Raw genomic sequence first — 26241 nt, forward strand, 5'->3', positions numbered from 1 at the left:
TGGCTTTGCACATGCTCATCACTCTTCCTGGAATGCTGTTCCCACTGTCTTCTCTTGCTGGACTCTTTCCCATCCTTCAGAACACAGCTTAACCGACACCTCCTCAGAGAAGGCTTCCCTGATCTCATGTCCCTCCCTCCTTAATCTCCTTTTTCAACCTAATATGTGTTTTCTTCAAAAGGTATCATGGTGGATTGAAGACGGTTGCACATCCTTTGACATATCTCCTAGTCAAAGGTGGAGTCTTTTTCCCTCTCTTTGAATCTGAGATGACCTTATTTTAATCAACAGACTGAGGCAGACAGCACATAGCAAATGCCAAGGCTGAGCTTTATGAGATATGCAGCTTCTACTCTCATTTCTTGAGACACACCTTTTTGGAATTCAGCCACCACTGAAGTGTGTGCATGCTGAGATGGTGCCCATATGAAAGTCTGATTGACCAGAAACCACCATGCTGTGAGGAAGCTCAAGCTAGTCATGTGGAGAGACGGAGTTGAGTGGGTGGGGAGGTCATACAGACAATCATCAAGTTCCAGACATCTGTGGGAAACCTTGGAACTTACTCCCCAGTTGCAAGTGGTATATGTATCAAGCTGATGTGTACAGCTAAACTTCACCCAAATACCTGTAACATAGAACTGTAGGTAAATAAAATGTTTGTTTAGGGTAGTTTGTTAGGCAGCAATGCATAACTGAAGCAAACATTACAATTTGTAATTATTTAGTTATATTGTTGATTTGTTTCCATCTCTCTCTCCTACAAGATAATATTCTAAATGAAGAAACCATGGCTACTTTTTGTGTATTCCTGAATCTTCAGTGCCAGTTATACAGTAAGCACTCAACAAATAATTTTGAATGTATGATTTACCATTAAATAAAATAATAGCAACACTATAAGAAGTAATAGTACTAACAGTAGGGTCAGGTAGTTGTAGCAGTAATAATAGTGGTCACCATAGGAAAAGTAGCACAATAGTAGCAGCTATGGGCTACTGGGGCAGATAGACAGCACATACCATTGCTGGACAATAGGAGGCTTTAAACAAGGATCTATTTGATGGAGGGAAGGACTAATGAAAGAAAACCATTCAAGTGAAGCCCAGGCAGAAGATACCGTTCCTCAGCAAACTCTCACTCTCAGATCTTCTGGCGGGTCCTTGTTCTCCTCTGCTAGGATGTATGTCCCTCCAGGGCAATACTCACAACTCTTTGTCTCCCAATCTCAAGGTCTAGCCCAGAGCTGATCACTCTGTGGGAACCTCCATTGATTTCTCACTCTTTCTGGGCACAGATAATGTCTGACTCATCTCTGTTTTCCAGTAAGAACCTGGCACACAGTAGGTGTTGATAAATGTTTGCTGAAATAAATTTAATTGGGATCAATGCCCAAAAGGCAGATTCTCTCATTACCATTGTTTAAAAATACCACGGATTTCCCCTGATGCATTATGTATGATGGAAATTAATTTATCCAGAATTGTTTTCCAATGCATAATTTTCAAAGACTCTAGTCTGCATTCAACTGAAATCTGCACTGGGTGGGGGGGGGGGGGGGGGGTTTGGTTAGTCTCTGGCTCCTGCGTTAATTCCAAACACCATTCCTGAGATGGACCCAAGCATAAGGGCCTGGGTGAAATCACATTAGAAGCCAACATTTCCTGATTCCTACTTCCCTTGGCAAGATTAGGATGGATGCATCTCATAGAACCAGGTAGATCTTTTTACGATGTCTTCATTCCCAGCTCAGTGGCATCTCCATTCTTCCAACCCCTTAGAAGAAGGTGGCAGGAAAGAGTGTGAAGTTGTGGTTATGAGTATAGGTCTAGAGTCAGACATATTACTAAATCAGACTTGTTCCGCTATGACCTTGGGAAACACACTGAGTCACATCAACTGCCCATGTCCTCAGTTTCCTCACCGTACAGAGAGCATCGCCACATCCTCACTCAATGGTCACTCTCAGGATTAAATCACAAGGGACGATACCATCCCAAATTGTCACAGAAGTCCACAGGTGTGAATACTGTGTATTACAGAGAGCTCTGACAGATTATTTGGTCATTCGATATTGACTCCAACCCATGTTCCAGACCACTCTAGTTCATATCAACATCTCTCATCCAGCCCATGGCAAGAGCTTACTGACTGTCCTTTCTGCCACTTCCCAACACCATTATTGCTTTTCTCCAATCCACTGTCCACATTGTAGTCACATCATTGCTAAAATCAAACCTAATGATGGCATTCTTTTTGCTTAAAATGCTTCAACGGCCTCCCATGGTACAAAACCCCCAAATAAGGCCTGCAGGGCTCTGCATGAGTGTTTCCTGCTCACCTATTTATCCTCAGCTTGGGCCACCGTCTCCCTGCCTGTCCAGCCAGCCACACTGACATTCATTTTGTCATGGGAATATGCCAGCTTCCTTTCTGTCACTGGTGTGCTGGTAACTGATTAAAAATCAGCTCTCCAGAAAAGTAGACCAAAAAACCCTCGTCTGTAGCATTGCCAATGCCCATGGTGTAAATACTCTCACCCTGGAGGTATCAAGCTACTGCCATGGCATCCCTGTCCTGTTGGAAAGAGACATGTACAACTGACAATCATAGGCCATTAACAGCTGGCTTCCACATGCCCTCACATCTTACTTCCGCATCTGCTGTCTGTCCTACTCAAGACATTCCCCCACCTTTCTCTGCATGTCTTTTATTTATTATTATTATTATTTTCGAGACAGAGTTCAAGACCAGGCTGGAGTGTAGTGGTGCGATCTCGGCTCACTGCAACCTCCACCTCCTGAGTTCAAGAGATTCTCCTGTCTCAGCCTCCCGAGTAGCTGAGATTACAGGCGTGCACCACCATGCCCAGCTAATTTTTGAATTTTTAGTAGACACAGGGTTTCACCATCTTGGCCAGGCTGGTCTTGAACTCCTTGCCTCAAGAGATCCGCCCACCTTGGCTTCCCAAAGTACCAGGACTACAGGCATGAGCCACCTCGCCCAACCTCTGATTTTGATTTTAAAAGTCACTTCTTTGAGGAAGTCTTTAACTGTATCTCCACTTTGATTTATGTCTCCCTGTTGCTTGTTTGCACATCACCCTATATCTTTCCTTCACAGAAGTTTTTCCAAATGTAATTACAGTCAGCTGCCTTTTCCACGGGATCCACATCCACAGATTCAACCAATTGCAGATGGAAAATACAGTGTTTTCTTATTTCCACGGGATATAGAACCTGGTGGATACAGAGGGCTGGCTGCATTCAACTGTGTGAGTGACATGTGTGTGTGTATTCTGTGTTACGGTAGACTGTACGTTCCTTGAAGTAGAAGCTATGTCTGTCTTATTCATTCTTATATCTCCAAGGCCCAGTTCTCTGCCTCTCAAATAGTAAGAACCCAAGAAATATTCATGAATAAATGCATAATACACAATTATTGAGTATCTGCTTTGTTCCAGGCACTTTGCCTAACACTGAGAATAAAAGTGATGAATAAGGCACAGTGGTAGCCTCGAAAAGTTTATAGCTTTATGCCGAATATTAAATTTTAAGTGACTGTAAAATTGTTGATGTGCATTTAATAGATTAACGTATGTGTGACACATAGTAGGAGTTCAATAAGTATTTTTCGGTGCCAAACAAAGAATGGATTTTCAAAACATATAAAACGTACAAAGGAAGAACCAACTCTGGTTTTGAGGTGGTGTCAGGAAAGAGTTTACAAAGGAATAAAGATTTGATAGACTCTCCAGCAAAGGCAATGGCAAAGACTTGAGAATTTAATTCCAGCATGGAAGGCCTCCCTTCCCTGTATCTAGCTTCCTTCCTGATACCATCTAGCCCACTTTATTTTCAAACTATGCTGAGGTATCAAACACTGTTTGCATCTCTGAGCTGCAATGTCCAGTGAGATGTCCGGAAACATGGTTGGCCAACATTCTCGCTGTTAATAAAAATGGTGTGGACCAATTGCTCACATCCATGAAACGCTAAGTGACTGTGAAGGCAGATTCCAGACTCCCAGCTACAGAAAGGGCCTGTAAACCCAGCAACCCTGAGCTGGCCCAGGGAAATGATGGGAAATTCAATTTCCTAAGGGCTGTTTGCAAAGTAATCCAATACATTACGGTGTGTGCATTATTATTGTATTATATTGAGTAATATCACATTTAAGGAGATTTCATAGCATCATAGCCATGCACAAGGGAATATAAAAGCGGTTAATAAAAGAGAGAAGTCCAATTTCCCTTCAATGTTAGTTATGCTCCTATTATACTCAGAATAATAATCAGAGGTCCACTTAGCCTGACTTGGGAGTTAACAGAGCTGTAATTACCTCGTGTCTACAGCGTCATTACCAAGGGCTCAGCCCCAGTGTCAGGACACTGAATTCTCAGAAAGCCCGCAGCACTTGATATTCCAGCTAAAGAAGGAAAATCGCAGGGCTTCCTAAAGCCACACACACATAGCAGGGCAAGTCAAGATGTTTGAGCAGCCCAGGGTGAACTCTGTTAGAATTAAAGGCCCCTAAAACCTGGATCCTGCTCATTAGGATTTTCCGCTGCTGCGAGTGGATATTCTCCTACCCTATGAACCCTTACTATGAAAAAGAAACCCGCCTATTCCCCCGACTACATACATTACCGTTAGTTCTCCCTCTGTTGAGCCTGGTGAAAAAATGCTCGGAAGATTTGCTGAGAACAACAGAAGATGCACTAACGGCTTTTCCCAAAACCGACTTTCAGTGGATCAAATCAAGCTTCCAGGAGCTCTTCCTGGGACCAGTTATTCTAGCTACAGGGGAAGTTATCCTGGGGCTGACCACATTCTACATGTAAGCTTCAGAGAAAGGCATCAGTTGCCTATTTTAGTTAATCATTGGCTCCACCGTGTATGCTCAGTGTTTCAAGAGTTGCTGTGGTAGCCGTGCACTGTGGTTCATGCCTGTAATCCCAGCACTTTGGGAGGCCGAGATGGGCGGATCACCTGAGGCCAGGAGTTTGAGACCAGCCTGGCTAACATGGTGAAACCCTGTCTCTACTAAAAATACAAAAATGATTAGCTGGGTGTGGTGATGGGTGCCTGTAATCCCAGCTACTCCGGAGGCTGAGACACGAGAATCGCTTGAACGTGGGAGGTGGAGGCTGCAGTGAGCAGAGATAGAGCCATTGCACTCCAGCTTGGGCAACAAGAGCGAAACTCCATGTCAAAAAAAAAAAAAAAAAAGACTTGCTGTGGAAATACTGGGACCTCTGACATGAATCAGGGCTGGATCTGAGTTCCATATCCATCACTTCCCAGGGCCACTGGAACAATTTATCCAACCGTTCGGAGTCTCTTTTCCTTATCTTTAAAATGAGGTAACATTACCCACCATTACTTTTAGAATTAATGGACTTAAATCATTAATACAATGCCCAACACCATTATTACTTGTTCTATTAATAATAACAATTGAGAAACTTATTCTTTGACTGAAGAATGTAGTATTTACTAATCCCTCTTTCGTTTAAATCAAGGTCAGTAGAGATGATTCCCAACTTACGATATTTCAATTTAATGATGTGAAAACAATACACATTCAGTAGAAATCGTGCTCTGAGTACCCATACAACCATTCTGTTCTGCCCTTTCAGTAGACTGCGTAAAAAAGTGCATGAGATATTTGACAGTTCAGTATAAAAGAGGCTTTGTGTTAGATGATTTTGCCTAACTGTACGCTAATACAAGTGTTCTGTGTACCTTTAAGGTGTGCTAGGCTAAGCAACAGTGTTCTGTAGGTAAAGTGTATTAAGTGCATTTTCAACTTGTGATGGATTTATTGGGACATAACCCCAGCATAAGTCAAGAAACATCTGCAGTGACATAGGTCCCCTTTTAAAAAAAATACGGGGCAGTGTGTGTGTGTATGGGTGTGTGTTTCAAGGTGGAAGAAAAGTGCTGTATTTGTGATACAACAACTCTGGCAGTCACTAAATTCTGGCATTACACAAACACATTTTTCATTTTCTTTCTGGAGTTCCACAGGGAAGTCCGGTTTGATGGAGAGGAAAGAATTTAAAAATGGAATTCATCAGCCCGGTAAGAAATACCAAATCATTTATTAGAAAACAACCCAGAGGACTTGAAAGAGTATCATACTCAAGTGCCCACGAGGACCAGTGCGTGCAGGTAGAAGGGTACACTTGGTAGAACCCTACTACAGGCAGTGCTGGCGACTATGACAAATAGAGGGGACGGGTGACACATCCCCAACATTAACTGCCATGTTTTGTTACATTTTTCCATTTTTTAATCAAAGCCAGCTTATTTTGTGAAAACTTTCATTTTACAATGTAGGCAATTAATTAATTTGAGTCCAATAAAATAGGCCTGATGCCTGAATATAGCCAACAGGCCAACAATATGTACACTTTGGCCTAGATCGGGGTTTGGCAAATTTTTCTGTCGAGGGTCAAACAATAAGCATAATTTTGGCTCTGTGGGCCATCGATCTATGTCACAATTACTCAAAGCTGCTGTCATCATGCAAAAGCAGCCATAGGCAATACGTGAACCAGTTAGTGTGACTGTGTTCCAATAAAACTTTATTGACAAAAACATTGCAGGCAGAAGTTGGCCCATGAGCTACAGTTTGCCAACTCTTAGCCTTGCTACTTCTGCTGATGTTAAAAGCCTGGAGAAGACTGGAGAGAAGAGAGAGAAGGAAAAGCTGCTAAGGGGCTCTGGGCCCCATCCACAGCTAGACTAGGCAAGGAGAAAAATGGCCAACGCCCTGTATTCCAGGGTGTGCATCCAACTCACATTCTCCCTTTTACTAGGTCCCCTCTGGTCTTCTCTGTCAAGAGCTTCAATATCTCAAAAGAGGAAAAATTCACAAATCCAATGATGAATATACCGTCTCCCCTTGTCCCCAACTGCCAAGGGGAGACGGTATATTCATCATGGGATTTGCCCCATCTGCCTTCTAGAGTCAGAGAACCTCTCTGGGGCTCATCTCCCCCAAGCTGGCCCCACCTACTGTTGTCTCTTCCCCTTTTGTGTAGCCACCAGATGAATGTCACTGCCTGGAACCCCAGGCAAGTCCTGGCATAATTGCTAACCCAACTCCCACTTGCAAGCCAATTAGAGGGAAAAGGGGGGACAAAACCCACCTCCTGTCACTGGAGCACTACATCTACCATTGCTTTTCTTAGTGGAAAAAGAAAAGTAGCCAGTTTCTCCCCCTAAAAAAGGCCAGGGAACAATGTATTTAAATTATAGTGTAACAATATGGAGCAAATATGCAGAAGTCAAATAGAATTTGGGTTATAATTAGCAATTTCCTTGTAGCAAGTTTCTCTGGGAAATCCAGGTTTCCTCTTGTGAGCTTGCCAAAGGGTTTGAAGGCCCCTTTCACTCTATGGGGCCACTGGATGCCACTGGGAAAGCGGATGGGTTAGGGATGGGAAGGGGGTGTGTGGGTTTAGTTGTATAAATTGAGGGAGTTTAGAGCTCTACAGACTTTCAGGATTGTTAAGATATTTGCTTGTAGTGATATTATCATAATTGAAATAGTTACCAGGGAATGTCATTTAGGTAAAATAAACCACTAATGGGGTAATCACACAACACGGGTTTTGGAATTTGCCAGGCCTATGTTTGCATTTGCTTCATACCTGTGCCTCAGTTTCCTCATCTGTAATTATGGTATGATCGCACCTACTCCTTGATGAGTTATGTCAGTGAAATACACAATATAGTGCACGGCTCATGGACTGGGTAAGAGAGTGGACCACGGTTGCCTTTGAATCCCATTTCTGCCCTCATCAGCCTTGTGACCTTGGGCAACATCCTCGATTTCTCTATGCTCTGGTTTTCTCATCTAGGTCATAACGGGTTAATTAGAGTCCCTGCCTCCTCTGGATGCTGTGAAAATTCAATCTGATAGTCCACAGAAAGCTGATAGTACCACTTCTACTGGGAACCCAGTATGAGCTCACTAAATGCTAGTCATCATTATCCATACATTATCAATAACTGATATCTACTTCCTCTTTTGTATCTTCCTTTCAGCCCAAGAAGTTTCTATTTGATGTTCCCCATCTGACAATCAGAATGTGCATTTACATTTCTCTCTTTTAAAAGATCAGGGCAGCCCATATTGTTTGGATTGTATGATTTGCAACTCTACATTTTTAAAAAAAATTTTTATAAGAAAATTGCCTTTTAACTTTCAAAACAAATCTGCAATATTTAAGCCTTCACATTAACTGGTCCTGATGGTCTGGTTTGTTTTGAGAGGTACAGGCTGAAAACCTTGGTTTGCTGCAGAAAGAACTTGCCCATGGAGCTTCCATCCCAAGTGTCCTGACACTGAGATGCCATACAAGTCCGGTCATCAAGCCCAGGTACATTCTGCTGCTGCTGTCAGGGTGAAGGCTTATTTTCTGGGTGGTGATGGCTTTCTCCCCAGAGCCCAGAAGCCAGAGAGCCCATGAGCATCTCCCTGGGATCTCCAGACTGCCTGGCTCACTGTCTCTTGAGAGTCTGGTTATGTTTCTAGCAGTGGCGGAGGCCAGCTTCTGAACTGTTGCAGAGGTTGTACAGTCACTTAGACCTAGCTCGACATCAAATGCTCTAATTTGACAATTTGACAAGCTCCACATTCTTCGGGGGTGCAAAGGAAGAAACCCAGACCCCCTAGTTAGTGTCCTGACCCAGAAGTAATGATTGGGACTTGAGCTGGCAGGAACACACGACATTGCTGAATTCACACAGACCCATTGATACAACCACCAGGAGCAGCAGGAGAGAACTAGATAAAATGAAGACTTTTTTCTTTTTTTTTTTTTTTTTTTTTACAAGTCTGGAAGTCTTTGTGAGAATAAGGCCCACTCGTGGCTGAAACCTCTAGCTAGGAACCAAAATAGGATAGCAAAGAGAAACAGAGACTGACAGTGTACAGTTCAGTGTGCTCCTAAAGGCAGTGTCATTGGGACTTTGTCTATTTCAATGCAGAGATAACCCTGGGTATGTGTATTTTAAAAACGGCTGTGGGCCGGGCGCGGTGGCTCAAGCCTGTAATCCCAGCACTTTGGGAGGCCGAGACGGGCGGATCACGAGGTCAGGAGATCGAGACCATCCTGGCGAACACAGTGAAACCCCATCTCTACTAAGAAATACAAAAAATAGCCGGGCGAGATGGCGGGCGCCTGTAGTCCCAGCTACTCGGGAGGCTGAGGCCGGAGAATGGCGTGAACCCGGGAGGCGGAGCTTGCAGTGAGCTGAGATCCGGCCACTGCACTCCAGCCTGGGCGACAGAGCGAGACTCCGTCTCAAAAAAAACAAAAAATAAAAAAAAAAAAAAAAAACGGCTGTGGAATCCAGGAGATAGAGGCAGAGGAAGGGCATGGTACAGTGGAAGTTTTCTCTTAGGACATCCTTACATTGGGTTCGGCTGTGATACTCACTGTGTGACTTAGGCAGTTCACTTTCTCCCTCTGAACCTGAGCATCATTCGTAAATGAATCAGGAAGATAAGGTAGTCATTTCAAGCTCTAACATTCTATGAATCTCTGCACTGTCACACTGAAGCATCCAAACTGTCTTTTTTATGAACCTGAAATACAGTCTCCCTTAAAGGGTTCAGGTTCCTAAAATCACTTTTTTTTTTTTTTTTTTTTTGAGATGGAGTCTTGCTCTGTTGCCCAGGCTAGCACGGAGAGGCTTGATCTCAGCTCACTGCAACCTCTGCCTCCTGCATTCAAGCGATTCTCCTGCCTCAGCCTCCCAAGTAGCTGGGATTACAGGTGCCCACCACCACGCCTGGCTAATTTTTGTATTTTTAGTAGAGATAGGGTTTCACCATGTGGACCGGGCTGGTCTCGAACTCCTGACCTCAAATGATCCACCCGTCTCAGCCTCCCAAAGTGCTGGGATTACAGGCGTGAGCCATCATGCCCAGCCTAAATTCACCTCTTGTTAAACAAAAAAGTTTCCAAGATTAAGTCAGGAGTTATAAACTCAGTATCTTCAGAGGCTGGACAGATAACAAAAATGAACGAAATAGTAGTGAACAAGAGAACCCAGAAAAATAAAAATTGCTACTTATTCTTAAGAAGAAAGAAATCTAAACATTTACAATGGAAATATGTCAATGAAGTTATAATAGTGGTTCAACAATCCAAAATAGCAATGATTGGATAGATGGATGGATAGGGACCACATCCTGTGGACAGATGATTTGTTTGCTAAACTACTACAGGGTGCTCACCAAAGGGCTACATATCATCATGCTAATGCCTACCTTAATGGAGAAAACTAAAATTTATTTTGCCAATGTCTCCAACATAAGCTAATCTCTTTTAAACATGGATGTTACTTGCCTGGATGCAAAAGTATTTGAGTTTTCTTTTTGTTGTTGTTGTTGTTGTTGTTTGTTTTTGCTTTTTGAGACAGTCTCATTCTGTCGCTCAGGGTGGAGTGCAGTGGCGTGATCTCGGCTCACTGCAACCTCTGCCTCCTGGGTTCAAGCAATTCTCCTGCCTCAGCCTCCCGAGTAGTGGGGATGACAAGTGCCCGCCACCATGCCTGGCTAATTTTTGTACTTTTTGTGTCGAGACAGGGTTTCACCATATTGGCCATCCTGGTCTGGATCACCGGCCTCAAGTGATCCACCTGCCTTGGCCTCCCAAAGTGCTGGGATTACAGGTGTGAGCCACTGTGCCTGGCCTTGTGTTTCCAACCCATAACTTATGTGATCTTTTTAAATAAGTGCAATGAGAAGATAGAGTGGGTGAACTCTTTGGCTCTTCCAGCTCTAGCATTGCAAGGTTCTGACTGAGATTCGTTCCTGAATCTTCTGTTAACAGAGAATAGCCAACTTCTTTGTTCCAGCCTTGAATTAGAAAATTGCACAGAATTCATAGGAACTTACTATGCACCTAAAGAGTATATGGCATGTAATTAAGGGCATAAAATGATGATTGTGGGCTAATGCATGACCCAAATACCGCCCACAAAATAGATTAATGCCTATTTCTAAGTTCACTGGAAACACCTGTAGTCCAAGCTACTCAGGAGGCTGAGGCAGGAGGATCACTGGAGCCCAGGAGTTTCAGGCTGCAAGTGAGCTAAGACGGTGCCACAGCACTCCAGCCTGGGTGATGGAGTGACACCCCTCTCTCACATAAATAAATAAATAAAATTGCTTAATGGGGCTATGAGCTATGCAGAGGCAATTAAGATCTTTGAACACTTAAATCAGTCCTTTGCATAGCAGTCTCTATGAGCTATAGAAAGGACAGATTTAGGTGTGTGAAGGTCCTAAGCAAATATAGAGACTGCTTAGTCATCCTGAGAGGGTAAATTGATGACAATAAATACAGGTATGAATAAGCACAAAGCACCAAATGAAGACAAAGTCACAATGAAACTTGTCAGATGGCTGCCAGATTTGCAATGGAAATATGCCAGTGAAGTCCCCCTAAGGAAACATTAAATCCAACCCTTAGAATATGCCTAAGCTTTCCTCATTTAGCAAAAGCAAGACGTCCCTCAGGTCTTAAAAACAAAACTTCAGTCATTTCCTTCTCTAATGAATCTCACTTTGTTTGCCCATGACCTAGACTTAGACCAAGAACAGCTTGTACTGATAATTTGTACTAAAACATGAGTGATTGAAAACTATTTGTCTATAAATCATTAAATACAAAATTACCTTGAAAATAAATTGGGAATTGGAGTTTTAGTTTGACTCTTGAAACAGGAAATTTCACAATTCTTATGATGAATTTATTCCCCTGGATAAAATATTTTTAATGAAGAATTCGGAACCAAGGAGACCACTCTGATTTCTCATTATGGGTATACTGTAATTATCTCATAATTAGGATGATCTACCTGGCAGAATGTTTACTATGTGCTTGTGATTGTGTTAAGACCTTCATAGACATTACTGTATTAGGATTTCACAACAACTGTAAACCTCACATATAAAAAAGAAGAGGCTCAGTTATGTAACATGCCTATGGTCCCACTCTGGGTCAGATTGGGAATGAGAGTGCCAAGCTCTGTACCTAGATTCTACCCTGCTTCTCCTGATAACATCTAAAGATATTTAACCAGTGACATTTTCTTTTTACCTGTCATAGCAACCTCCAATTCTGCCAAAATCTGAGGCTGAAACCCTAGTCCTAAAAAGAACATCAGACACAGAGATGCTCAGAGATATCCTGTTCCTGTCCAACTTATCCTAAGTTGGGATAAATCATTCATTTTGGCTCTCCAGGACTGGACACTCTTTGATGTCCAGGGTCTTTAAAATAATAAAATACCCATGGTATTGTGTAATAAAGGTCTTTAGTTTATCCTGAAAGCCAAGGACCATTTATTGCAGAGAATACATGGGAGTGAGAAGCATCGTTCTCAGGCTCCTAAGGAAACAAGAGACAGTACCCATGTCTTCAAATTAAATGTGAATCTTAGGAAAACAGAACTGGTATTGACAAAACAGCTCAGTCACACTGTCATCTGAAAAGACAATTTTGAAGCCACCGAAACATGTTATTGGAGTTTGCTCCAGGCGCAGGTCTCCAACAAGAGCACACTCGAAGTCTGTAATATTGCACAGGCTTGGGTCTGCTGGGGCCCTCCCCAGGGTGAAATGAGTAATTCCTTTCTGCAATAGCAATCTATTTAGAAAAGAGGCCAGTGTGGCTGGGCATGCCTGGGGGATGCCTTCTGGGCTTCTAGCCCTTAAGAATTTTGGTCTCGAGTCTGACATGCCTGTTTTTGAGCTCTGGCTACTGTTTCTCAGCCCCAGTGACCTTCAGTAAGTGACTTGCCTCAGATTCTGCTTCTGTAACATGGGATGATAACACTTCATAAGTGGTGGGGAGGGCCAAGATTAGTTGAGATTGTGCATGGAAAGTGCTTAAAATATAGTCTGACATTCAATGAGCAAAAGTTACGATTTTTGAGATTTTTTTCCTGATTCTCATTTAGATGTAACTCTTCACCCTATTTTTAGACACGGCAACCTTCAATTATTTTGCCCAGCTTTCAACATAAGTACATGAGGTGTAAACCCTCCTCAAAGGAAAAGAACTCTGTTATTCTGTAATCCATCGTCTGAGGGTTGTTTGGAAGAAAAGAGGGAGGGAGGAGATCTGGAGAAGGGTCACAGCAGAGGAAGGGAGTAAGAGAACACATAAGAGCAGAGAGGTTCAATGGTCAACTTGAGCTCCTTCCACTTGTAAATAGAATGGAGGGTCAACTCTTGTCAAGACCGGAGGCCAGGTCTTAACTGACCTGTTCATCTAAGCTAGAGCGCAGCCATGAAGAAACCAACCTTTGTGAGAATTCTAAGCCATTGGCCAAGAGATCCTCTAGGGCAGCAGTGCCCAAACTTTTTGGTACCAGTTTTGTAGAAGACAATTTTTCCATGGACATGGTGGGGCAGGGAGGATGGTTTCAAGATGAAATAGTTGCATCTCACATAATCAAGCATTACATTCTCATAAGGAGCACACAGTCCAGATCCTCGCACGTGCAGTTCGCAATAGGCTTTGCGCTCCTCTGAGAATCTAACGCCTTTGCTGATCTGACAGGAGGCAGAGCTACAGTGGTAATGCTCACTCACCTACCACTCACCTTTTGCTGTACAGCTCAGTTCCCAACAGGCTACAGACCGGCACTGATTTGTGGCCTAGGGGTTGGGTACCCCTGTTCTTGGAGACAGCTGGAGACTGGGGAAACAGCCTGGACTTTAACATCAGGCAGACAAGACATGGGTGAGGACCTCAACTGCACCATTCCCAACTCAAAGCATCTTCAACCTCTTTGTCCCTTTATTGGTGGGATTCTAACAGCATTTAAAAGGTTGATGTGGTAACAAAACAAGATGGTGACCAAAAGAGGGCCTAGAATGGTCTTTGGGCCATGGGAGGCCTTAACCAAGGACAGCACACCTCAACTTTTCTTCTCCCGGACACCCAACAATTCTAAAAGTACTTTCTTTTGTCAAAGAGAGGGATAGCCACACCCAAACACACAGAGTCCGTAGGGACATGAACCAAGAGTTGGCTAGCACACTGGGATGGGCAAGAGTGTGGGTGCAGGCCTTCTTAGGTTCTATCCATGAAGGTGCAAATTGGTGCCAGCTCTTTGTAGGGTAATTGATCAATATCCACATCTTAAATCCATGTACCTTTTAACCATTCACACCCAGAGGCGCACAGAGATGGACAGCAATCTTTGTACCTAGCTCTGTACTGTAACCTGATGGTAAATATCAACAGTGCAAGATTAAACCCAGAGACAACCTAAATGCCATCATTAGGATACTTCTGTACATAAAAATGCACAAACACACACACAAAATAACGAGTTGAACCCCTAAATATGATAAAGAATAATCTCTGAGATATAAAGGGGGTGCCAAAGTGGGTATTTAGATTTCAATTCTGTAATTTTGAGAATGGAAATTGTGAGTAGTTATAAGATACAAAGATTGAATTAGAGACAGATGATAGAGATAGAGGGAGATAAAGATAGAGATAGAGGACAAGCAGGCATATGCTTGCATTTGCATAAAACACTTCTGGAAGGAAATATAAGGTATTAGTAACTCACTTCTGGCAGAGAGACTAAGAATTTGGGTTGTGGGTGTTAGGACATGTTAGTTTTCATTTTATATCCTTTTCCAATGTCTGACTTTTTAAACCCCAAGCCTGAATTGCTGTTTTTCCCTATACCTTAGTGATTTCATCAGCTTCAAAATCAAAACTGGCATGGAAAAGGTTAAGAACACGACACCATCACCAACCAATGTCTTATCTTCCTAAAAGTATTAAGGAAATTTGGAGGCACAGTTAACACTCCAGTGGGAAGCGGCTGAGGCCAAAGAAGAAACTGGCTCTTTAAATAGTTATTTTCCCTGTCAGTCGAGCCTCCAGCTCAGAAACCTAGCTGGGGCACCCACATTCCTTCTCCCATCAGGGCCTAGAGCTAGTGGGAAAGTGGTGGGAGCCTTTTCAACAGACTGCAGAAGCATTAAAAATAGAAGTTAACTTGCTATTGGAGATACATGGAGAATTCGCCACTTGCAAATCTCTAATGATAATATGTCAAGAGTAAAATACCTTGTCAGGAACAGTATCTAATATAATACAGTATTGACTCTGTCAGCAATGTGATCCATGATGTTTGGAGGCCTACATGAAATAGAAATTCAGCAGAAAAAAAGGCCTGCAGGGACTCGTCTCAGCCCGTGGGGAACTGAAAGGATGACCTGGTAAGTCTTTTCTGTCTGCATTTTACTGAGCTCTGGTTGGGAGCTCTGAGTGCATCCTCCTTCCCTTTTACAGATTCTGCACTTTGTGTTAAATCATGTGCATATATTAGATGTTCTTGGAGGCCACCAGATGGATGGATGGTTTCTCTTACCCAAAAGTACTTAGTTTCTCAAAGAAATAATGGCCTCCACAGTGTCCTTAGAATGATATTAAGCATCGTGAATACATATGTCAAAGAAAAGTTAGAGCCATTCCAGGTACAGCACTATCGTATGGGGAATGACTTAGGTATCTCCCAACAGTAACATTTTGTGCAAACACAGGGTCCTGGATATGGGGTGGGGAGAACCATAGTTCTGACCCACTTTGGGGTTAAATTCGTTACATAGGAAATTAAGAACCTGCAGTAAAGACAAAGTCCACCCAATAAATGTAGGAGGAGGCAGAGACAATTTGAAGTAACTTGTCATAGACCACATTCTGCTGCTGTAGATCAGGAAAGGATAACTCAAAAGCGGCATCTCTTTTTTGGCCAAAGAGAGATAAGTATACAGATGTAATTGTTTGTAACAAAAACCAAGATGGCTCCTTTATGATTCCTGTACTTACCCAATACCAGTTCAGAATATAAATCCTAAAACTTCCTTCAGGATCAGCCACAAAGCCCACGTGCTTCAGCCTCTAATGGCTGTCTTTCCTTTAAAATCCTACCCCCGAGATTGTGTACCATCCAAACACTGCTGGAGGAGACAAACTAGACAGTTAGCCAGTCCACCATAGATTCACATTCTCCAAACTTGAGCACCCATTGCCATTCAAATACTCTAGGAATTATCTAAGGCAGATTTCTGACATGTTTGCCCAAGTTCAGGAAGCCTTCCTTTGATGATGCTGCCTCCATTCATGGAAAAAATGAAGGCAATGTGGATGGAACTCCTCACGTTATCTCTTGACTTGAAAATTTCTCTGCATCCTCCTACATTCCCCCTTCCTTCTCTTCTGTTTCAAAATTGAAGTAGCTCCAAATGTCAGCAGAATTATTTCTGAGTTACCCAAAATTGAAAACAACCCAAATGCCCATGTATAGGTAAATGGAGAAATAAACTGTGACATATCCACGCAATGAAATAGTACTCAGCAATGAAAAGGAAGGAGCTACAGCCACATGTAACAATATAGATGAATCTAAAATAAATGATACTGAGTAAAAGAAGCCAAAGAGAGCACATAATGTTGATGTTACTGATATAAAATTCTAGAAACTGCAAATTAAGCTATAGCAAAAGAAGCAGACTCATTGGTTCCTGGGAATGAGGCAAAGAGGAGGAGGGGAGGATCATAAAAGAGCAAGAAAAGACTTTGGGATAATGGACATATTCATTATATGGATAGCAGTAATGGTTGTGCATGTAGGTACATTTGTAAAAACGTATCAAAGTGTATACTTTAAATATACACAGTTTATTGTATGTCAACAAAGCTGTTAAAAAATGGTTTCTTCCTTCCTAGACTACCTACTGTATCTGAATACTCTTGGTCCTATTCCTTCTTATCTCCTATAAAACACTTCATCCGTTTCTTTCCTCCACCATTATTCCCTATCTCTTGTTTCCTGTCTTTTGCACCCCACATACGGACCTTGTTGGCATAAATTAGTGAATCTAAATCAACTATACTACCGATTTCTCTGACCTCATTGCTTCTCAGCTGCAATCTCTTTTTTTTCCTTATCACTGCAAATATTTATAATGAGCAATGCCCGCCCACTCCAACATATCCCATTTATTCCTCAACTTTTGTCCCTTCTGCATCTCCCTCCACTACTCTAGCAGAGCTGCTTTCTTCTACATCTTTGAAGATGTCCAAACTGTCACTTCAATAATGTCTTCTCAGTTTATTCCCTGCAGGCTCTATAGCCCAACATTCAACTGGTTGAACATCCAATCTGAACATCCTACTGATGTCTTACTCAATAATTCCTCTTCTTCAAACCCCACCCCGTGAGCTCTCCAATGTTCTGTCCTTGTCTTTCTCTTCACTCCCTACTCTTGATGAACACCAATTCAAGCTTTTTTTTTATACAAACGACTCACCATGCTACCTTTAGCTCTGAACAGGTTCTGTCTACTTAGTTTCTTTAATGATTTGTTCTGAAGGTATCTTATCATGAACTCTGATGAAATGGTCTTCATTCCATGTATTTGGATATGAAGCTCCTCAGTGACCCCAGGGCTGGGACACTCAGTACCAGCCTCAGCCACTGAATGAACATAACGCCACACAAGCCAGGAATGGAGACTGATTCCCATGAGAGGGCTTATATAGGATAAATCCAAGAGCTTTTCACAGGTGGTGACTGGAGCCTGAACTTGCAGGACAAAGCCAGAGAGTGGAGGTGAGGACGAGGAAGCCAACCCAGGACGATTTCCCATTAGAAGCTGATGGACATGTTCCAACAACCAGGCTGTGTCTATCCTCCACCTGGACTTTTTATCGTACGGGCCAACACACTTCCTACTGAGTTTTCTCTTTCCTGTTACCAGAAGACTCTGAAAGGTATAACCTTCTGACTATGATTTTGAAAATGTTTTCTCCTACTATCATCACGATAGATAAAAGCTGTGAATACCTGTACGCTAGAATTTGGCACATTATCATAATTAACAGAAAACATATCCTATATCCTCCAAAGGCTCTCCAAGGAAAGAGAGCTTGTCTGCACATCAGATTATCTCACTGCAGTGCCTGGGGCACTGTGGTCACCCAACACGCTATTTAAATTCAATTGTGTTGATCTCTAAAGTGTTCTTTTTGCAGGGTAAAGATGTGGAGCATCTCAACTCCCCAACTAGATTAAATTTCCTTTAAGCTAGGCATCACTAACCCTTTCTTTTTATGTCTCATTTCATAACTCCTCTGACTTAAACTCTTCTTAAAGCTTTTAAAAAGCATTGCTTGTAACATGGAATTTCAACCCCTTATCAGACCCACCAGGCCCGTAGGATGTTGAATCCCTGCTCATTCCTCCCAGTTCATCTTTTGCCACATCACCTTCAAATCCCCTTCACCATGCCGGAAACATACTGGCCTCTTCTTAGGACTTTGAATGAGCCCAGATCTTTCTACCTTTACAACCTTTGACTGTGGTACTCCCTCTGCCTGGGATGCTTTGTCTTATCACCTTAAGGACCATCTCCTTAAGAAATGCTCCCAGACTATACGTCTGCAGATGGCACCTCTGTTCTTTTTTAATTTCCCTATGGTACCCATATTTTCCTTAAGACATCTATCGCACATGCTATTTGCCACATGCTCAGTTTCTGCCTCTCATACTGTTACAAGAGGGAAAGATCATTTTGTTTGGTTCAACCATGCCAGCTAGTATGAGTCCCGGCCCTAGTAGAAGCTTAATAAATATTTGTGAGTAAATAAATGAATACATAAAATTTCCACAGCAGTTAGCTTAATAAATAATGTCTGATTGCACCTTTTTTCAAAATCTGAAAATAACCTATCCAGGCATTACTACTATTGATTATCACAAAATGGCCAACACACAGTAAACAACAACCCCATCACTACTGCCTGGTAGTCAACGCAAAAGCAGCAAACACCCGCTGATCCGGCAAACTCATTTAACAGACCAGGCCTAAGGTACAACAACTAAATACAAAAAAATCAGTAGCAGGAGTGTTCAGAAGAACCAGAATGTGGAGACAACCCAAATATCCATCAATGGACTAATGAATAAATAAACATGGTCTATCCATACAGTGGGAAACCCAACATGAATGAACCTAGACAACATTGGGCTAAGAGAAAGAAGCCAGACACAAAAAACTATCTCTAAGGCAGATTGGTGGTTGCCAGGGACTGGGGAGAGGGAGAATGGGGAGAGTCTGCTTAATGGGTAGGGGGTTTCCTTTTGGGGTGGTAGGAACATTCTCAAACCAGATAATGGTGGTGGTTTTGCACTACCTGGTGAATATACTGAATACCATTGAAATTTGCACATGAATAAAATGGTTAAAATGGGTAAGCTTTATGTTGTATGTATTTTACCACAATGAATTTAAAAGGGAGGAAGACAACTAAAAATTTCAGAATGTATACTATTTTTTTTAAAAAATCTTCAAAACTAGCCTCCAAATGAATGCGGTGGCAAGTAGCCAAGTTAGTCAGTGGTTGCTTTTATCATAGGAAATGTATCATGCTTCAAACCCATAAACTTCTTCACAAATACTGCCTTTCCAGAGGTCTTGGGACAGGAGGAAGAGGCAGAATTGCCTTGCACTTAAAAAATGTTCCAGACAAGAGGTTTGGGGTGCCCAAGCTTCTAAAGAATTCTGCAGAAAAAGGTTCCCAAATGCATGTTCCATACAGGTTTTGTGGTATGCATGATTACTTTATGTGGCACACAAGTGAACACTATTTAATTTTGCTGTAATTATTTTTGCTTAGAGTTATATTTGATTAATGGTCAAAACACCAGTTTTCATTTACAGTGATGATAAAATGTCTGTGTTGTTTATATGCCTGTTTCTAATCCATTTAATCATTTGTATGCAATAAAATGTACTCTGTATGGTGTATAAAGTCACATAACCATCACCATTAAGATACAGGACAGTTCCCTTATTCATCCAAATTCTCTCACCCTGCCCCTTTCTAGCCCCTGCTCTTTGGTCCAGCAATAAAAATGAAGAAACTAGGGACAAACACTGCAATCTGGATGAGTCTCAAATGCATGAGGCTAAGGTAAAGAAGCCAGGTTCAGAGCTTTGAGGTATGAATGAGGAGTAGCTGCAAAGGGGCACAAGATTTGTATTTAGGCTGATGGAAATGTTCTGAAATTAGATGATGGCAATCATCACACGACTCTGTAAATATGCTAAAAATCAGTGAATTGTACAACTAAAAATATACTAATTTTATGGTATGTAAATTACAACTCCACAAATATTTTATTTTTGTTTATTTAGAGACAGAGTTTCACTCTGTCGCCTAGGCTGGAGTTCAGTGGAGCAATCTTAGCTCACTGCAGCCTCAAACTCCTGGGCTCAAGCCATCCTCCCACCTCTGCCTTCCAAGTAGCTGGGACTACAAGCAGGCACCATTACACTCAGCTAAATTTTAAATTTCTTGTAGAGATGAGGTCTCACTTTGTCGCCCAGGCTATTCTCGAACTCTTGGCTTCAAATGATCCTCCCACCTCAGCCTCCCAAAGTGCTGGGATTACAGGCATGAGCCACCATACCCAGCCTCCATAAAGACTTAAAAAATATTATCTTACATCAAATTTTGTTTTTCAAAAAAAAAAAAAAAGATATTTCACTGGGATCGCATTCTAGAAAGGCAAAACTACAGGAATAGAAAATTGATAAATGTGCCCCTTTACAAATAAATGAAGTTAATGAAAAAATACTTTGATTTAAATGAACGCTAAGAATGAATGCATGGAGATGACGTAAACTTCATTCAGGAAGCTGGTATGATGAGCGTGGGCTTAGGGACTGATCTGTTTGCCGGAGTCCCTGGGTGGATGGGGATGCGCCCGTGCTACCATTCCCAGGGCTGGGGTACGTGCCCCAGCGCAGGTTTGCATAACCTCCCACCCGCAGCCAACACGTCCACTTACTGTGGCGGTGCCGGAGACCGTCTGAGCGCTCGTGTCCGCCGGGCTCTGCTCGGAGTGCGTCTGGGCGGGAGGGTACAGGTTTAACGTGTGCTCGGGAACCGTGGTCTGGCCTGTGTACTCTGGCGCGGGGTGGGGATGAGGGGCCGTGTATTCCGCGGGGATACCGTTTTGCGGGGGAGCAAACTGGGCCGAAGCGTAAGGCTGAGCCATTGTGTCAGGGGCAGCGGCTGCTTCCTGATTACCCTGAAAAATCAAAAAGGTGGAAAGAGGGAGAACATCATGAGAAGCCACGCTTCAGAAACCTTCCTCCCAGATCCCTGGACGATCGTGCACTGCGTACTTTCTAGGGGTCACCATGGTGCTACCAGCCCGAGATGGACCAATCTATGTTCATCTTCACCAGACCCCATAAGGAAACAGTAACCATCACTTCTCCCCATTTTACAGATGCAGAAACTGAGGCTTGGAAAAAATAGTCACTTTTCCCAAGCCACCCAGCCTAATATTCAAAGACGAGGAGGGTCTGTGGCTTTACTAGATTGGAATTTTTTTTTTTTTTTTTTTTTTTCTGGCAGATCCTTTTCATTTCATTCCCATTTTGGAAACTGTGAGCATTTAGTTGTCCGCAGTGACAGCAGAACCTTGATTTGATACTTAAAGTGCCAAGAGAGATTAAATTGAACGTGTGTGTTCTTGAGAGGAGAGACAATTTATGTAAGCATTTGAATTTAATCAAAGTTTTATGTGACTTGGCTCACATAATGGGAAGAGGGAGTATCCTTTTAATGGTCCTAGTGTCTGTGTGGTTGTGTGTTATGTTGTGTGTGTGTGTGTGTGTGATGTCCTCAGTGCCAAAATAAAGCAGCTGATAAAAATTCAGGGCCTAATTTGGACAACGATTGTTCCCTCTGACATCCCCATTTTAAGCATTTCTGAAAAATATTGGATTTAACTCTTAGTCTCATTAGTCCATGCCTCTCCCTCCCTGCCTTGCTTTTTTATGAGCACGGAGTATTATATAACAATTCATTCTTCAGATCTAGGCAAAACATGCAGTGTGACAATTACAGCCAACTCAGAAGAATTTTAAAAACACACACAACAAAAACCTGAATTCAAATGCTTCCATTTCAGGAAACATCTCTCTCTACCTCCTCCTCCACAGTCCTACCACGACACACACACACATGCGCGCACACACACACACACGGCATAAGAAATGGTAACCCAAAGGTCCAAATTTTCCATGGTCTCAGGAGATGGGATCAAACAGTCAGAAAGACAGAGAGAGGAAAAAAACTTAGCAATTAAGCACACGAAATAGCTGCCTCTCCCATTGTCTGTGGTGAATTAGATGTGACTTTAGCCCTCGTACAATGATCAGGGCAAAAATATCAGAATTGCTCCTTATCTCTTTGGTACTCGCCACCAACATCCGAAATCCTCTTTCTCTAAAGCAATTTGAGTGCAGCAAAAACATGATGACAGAAAGAAGGGAAGAAAAAAATAAGTTTGTTCTCAGAGCAGCACACAGAACTGGTGCATTTGTTTAGAAGGGACCTTAATTAGAATGTTAAAGATGACACTTGGAAGAGAACTAAGCTTAGGATAAGTTTAAACATTTTACAAGTAAAAACATTCCCATCAGGCTCTTCCCTCCTCCAGACAAATTTCTCCAAATGTCTGTGCCATTGGAAACAAAAGGACACAAGCGTTTCTTTCTCTTTCTAACATTTTCCCATAGCACTGGGGCCATGGAGGGTGTGCCTATGCTGAGGCTGAGTTGCTGCTATCCATAAGCAGTTAACCCTGCCCATCTTGGGAAGCCACAGAAGACATGCACTGATACTGCTGGTCTGTCATCACTCCTGTTTCTTCAACAAGACCCCAGTTTCCTTCTGGGGGACAGTCCCACTCTCAGCCTGTATGGTGCAAATATAGTTGAACCCAGCTCCTGGTCACTGCGAGATGAGCCATAGGATACCAGCCTGGCCATTCAGAAGGTCCCACTGAAACAGTCCCGTGGATTTGGGTTCATGCACATCTATCGAGTGAGTCCATTAGTGCGTTAAGGCCTAGCCACACCACTGAGTCCCAGTCACCCCGGGGTTTTGCTGTAGTTTTGGGGAAGAAGTTCTCTTTCCACTCTGGCAGCTGTAAAAACAACATAAGCCTGGAGCTGCCAAGAACTGACACTTAGGCTGGGCATGTTGCCTCACGCCTGTAATTCCAGCACTTTGGGAGGCCAAAGCAGGTGGAATACTTGAGATCAGGAGTTCGAGACCAGATTGGGCAACATGGTGAAACCCCATCTCTACTAAAAATACAAAAATTAGCCGGGCGTGGTGGCACATGCCTGTAATCTTAGCTACTCGGGAGGCTGAGGCAGGAGAATCACTTGAATGTTGGAGGTGGAAGTTACAGTGAGCTGAGAGCGCACCACTGCACTCCAGCCTGGGCCACAGAGCAAGATTCTGTAACAACAACAACAGAACTGCCACTTGAAGGGGACCTACCTACAGGTGAGGCCAAACTAGAGGAAAATGAAGAGAAGAAACTGAGGAATAGAGAGGTTTCTACTGAGTCCCAGTGACATCATTTGAGTCTTGAATCCAGCTTTACCCACAGTTAGCACCACCCCTGTTTGTTTTAGTTACACAAGTCAGTAAACGTCCTATATTTTAACAGCTTTACTTAGATATCATTAACATAAAAATTATTTATGTAAGGTGTATAACATGATGTTTTGACATATGTATACATTGTGAAGTGACCACATTCCAGGTAATTAGCATATCCATCACTTCTACATGATTTCCATTTGTGTGTGTGGTGAGATTTAATTTAAGATCTATCCGCTTAGCACATTTCCAGTATATAATACAGTATTTTTAACTCTTGTTCCCATGCTGTACTTAAATCTCCAGAACGTATCTGTCTTGCAAAACTGACACTTTATACCCTTTATCTCATTTTTTAAGCTACTTTTTCTGTTACTTACAACCAAAAGGGTCTTGACTAATTAAAAAAAAAAAAAAAAAAAAAAAAAAAAACTTCTGCTGTTTTATAACTAAACTAGTGTCTTTTCTTTTTCTAGGCTGTTCAGGGAACATATCCTTCTGTACAGAAATTTCATAGCGATGCCACTTCTCTATGGGTGATGAAAAGCCCCAGAAATGTTGGGATCTTGGGAACCATCTGATGAGACATTCATTGTGCCAGAGGCAGCTTCTGCTCAAAGGTCTGTTTCTGTCTCCCCAACCTTCTACCTGGCCCATCTCTGAATTGAAAGATAGACTTGCGTAAACTCTTCCATAGCAGTGGTGTGGACAATGATCATATGAAGACAAAGGCTTCCCTCCTCCACCTCCAGCAGAAGATACTTTCACCAGGAACATATATAACCCTGGGGGCTTTTCATCAGTGCAGAGCAACCTCAGGAAAAGTGGCCCATTCCTACTAGTTCCTGCAAAAAAGCCAAGGCTCCTTGTAGACTTGGAGCTATCTCTGTATCGAACAGAGAAGGGTCATGCCCTCCAGAAGCTTATAGTAAGTTAAGGGAGAAGAGCTCCATCCTCTCAACTCCATCAAGTCTTCACATTCACTGCCCCTCAGCTTGGAAAGCCTCACCTCCCACTTGCCCAGCTAGTCCTTACTCTTCCTTCAGTTCGCATCAAGAGTCCCTCCTCCAGCAGGCTTTCCTTGATGCTGAAACCCAGTCAGTTGCCCATCCCCTTTACTCCACTGCAGCTGGATAGTCATAGCTCACACAGCTCCAAGTACTGCCATGGCCTGTTTATTTGTCTATGAGCTCCCTGAAAACAGGACACTCTGCCACATTCCCTGTCCCATCTCCATGGTCCAACAGCATACTAGCTGCAAAGTGGATATTTATAAATGTCTGCCAAGTGAATATGTGCTTGAAAAATGACCTCTGGGCTCTGTAAAGCCTAGTCTGGCAGCAGGAGATAGGGTAGGGGGATGAAGAGAGGACCTAGCAAATGACTCATGAGGCAAACCTGGCCCAAATTTTGTTTTTGTAAATAAAGTTTTATTGGAACACAGCCATGCTCATTTATTTACTGTCTGTAGCTGCTTTTGTACTACAAATGCAGAGTTGGATAGCTGTGACAGAGACTGCCTAGCCCACCAAGCCTGAATGATCTATTATCTGGTCCTTTGTGGAAAATGTTTTCTAATAGCTGTGGCAGAATGTCATTAGATATGGGGTCACCAGTTGAGAAGCCATTATTGCATAAATAGTTTGGGCAGGAAATAAAGCAGGCAGTGAAGCAGAAAGAGACAGAAAGGGGCTGTATTCTCTCTAAACCAAAGACGGGTGATAGCTAGTCTTGGAGACTGGCAATATTGAAAATGGTGCAAAAACAGTGAGTCAGAATCTTTTGGGGAATTTACTTTCCATTAGCAAATCTTTAACCTGTAAACACACATGCACACAGGCTTTAAATCTGCATAAGTGGGCTTTGAGCAGAAGGTTCATGATGGCCTCAGACTTCCATGAAAAGCAGCCCCTTCTCCTCACTGGTCCTCAGAAGAAAATCTAATAGGTGGCAGGCACTGTGCTGGGCGCCTCATACCGGCAGTTCTTCCAGAGTGGTGACTGCTCCCCACAGGACATAAGGCAATGACAGGAGACAGTTTTGATTATCACAAATGAGGAAGGATGTGCTACTGCCATCTAGTGGGTGGAGGCCAGGGATGCTGCTAAACATCCTACAGTGTACAGGACTGCCCTGAACCACAAAGGACTGTCCCACCCCAAATGTTAATAGTGCCAAGGTCCAGAATCCCCACTTTGCATGCAATGCATCTCTAATCTCAATTTACCTTGTCATCAAAGATGCTCCAGGCCAAAGCTGGGAATAATTATTCAAGGTCACAGCCACAGATAGTTCTTAGGGAAGCCAAAAGTTAAACCAAGGCATCTCTTATCTAGCAAGAGAATCACCTGGTGGGGAGTTCACTTCGTTCACTTCATTCATTCATTCATTCTTTTTATTTTATTTTTTTGAGACAGAGTTTTGCTCCTGTTACCCAGGCTGGAGCGCAATGGTGGGATCTCGGCTCACTGCAACCTCTGCCTCCCAGGTTCAAGCGATTCTCCTGCCTCGGCCTCCCGAGTAGCTGGGATTACAGGTGCCCACCACCAGGACTGGCTAATTTATTGTATTTTTAGTAGAGATAGGGTTTTACTATGTTAGCCAGGCTGGTCTCAAACTCCTGGCCTCAAGTGATCCACCTGCCTCGGTCTCCCAAAGTGCTGGGATTACAGACATGAGCCACCGCACCTGTCCACTTC

General features: G+C 42.8%; 1 protein-coding gene across 12 annotated transcripts in view; it reads right to left on the reverse strand.

Annotated features, from left to right (window-relative positions):
* The window catches only part of RBFOX1 (RNA binding fox-1 homolog 1), a 1702422-nt gene that overhangs the window by 173015 nt on the left and 1503166 nt on the right, over positions 1–26241 (reverse strand). For all 12 annotated transcript variants that reach the window (XM_025370432.1, XM_025370433.1, XM_025370439.1 and 9 more), the window contains one exon: positions 20922–21164. In XM_025370432.1, coding sequence (XP_025226217.1) covers positions 20922–21164 — 243 coding nt within the window. The remainder of the gene's footprint in view (positions 1–20921; positions 21165–26241) is intronic.

This window comes from Theropithecus gelada, chromosome 20, assembly GCF_003255815.1.
Source record: "Theropithecus gelada isolate Dixy chromosome 20, Tgel_1.0, whole genome shotgun sequence".
Classification (NCBI taxonomy): Eukaryota; Metazoa; Chordata; class Mammalia; order Primates; family Cercopithecidae; genus Theropithecus; species Theropithecus gelada.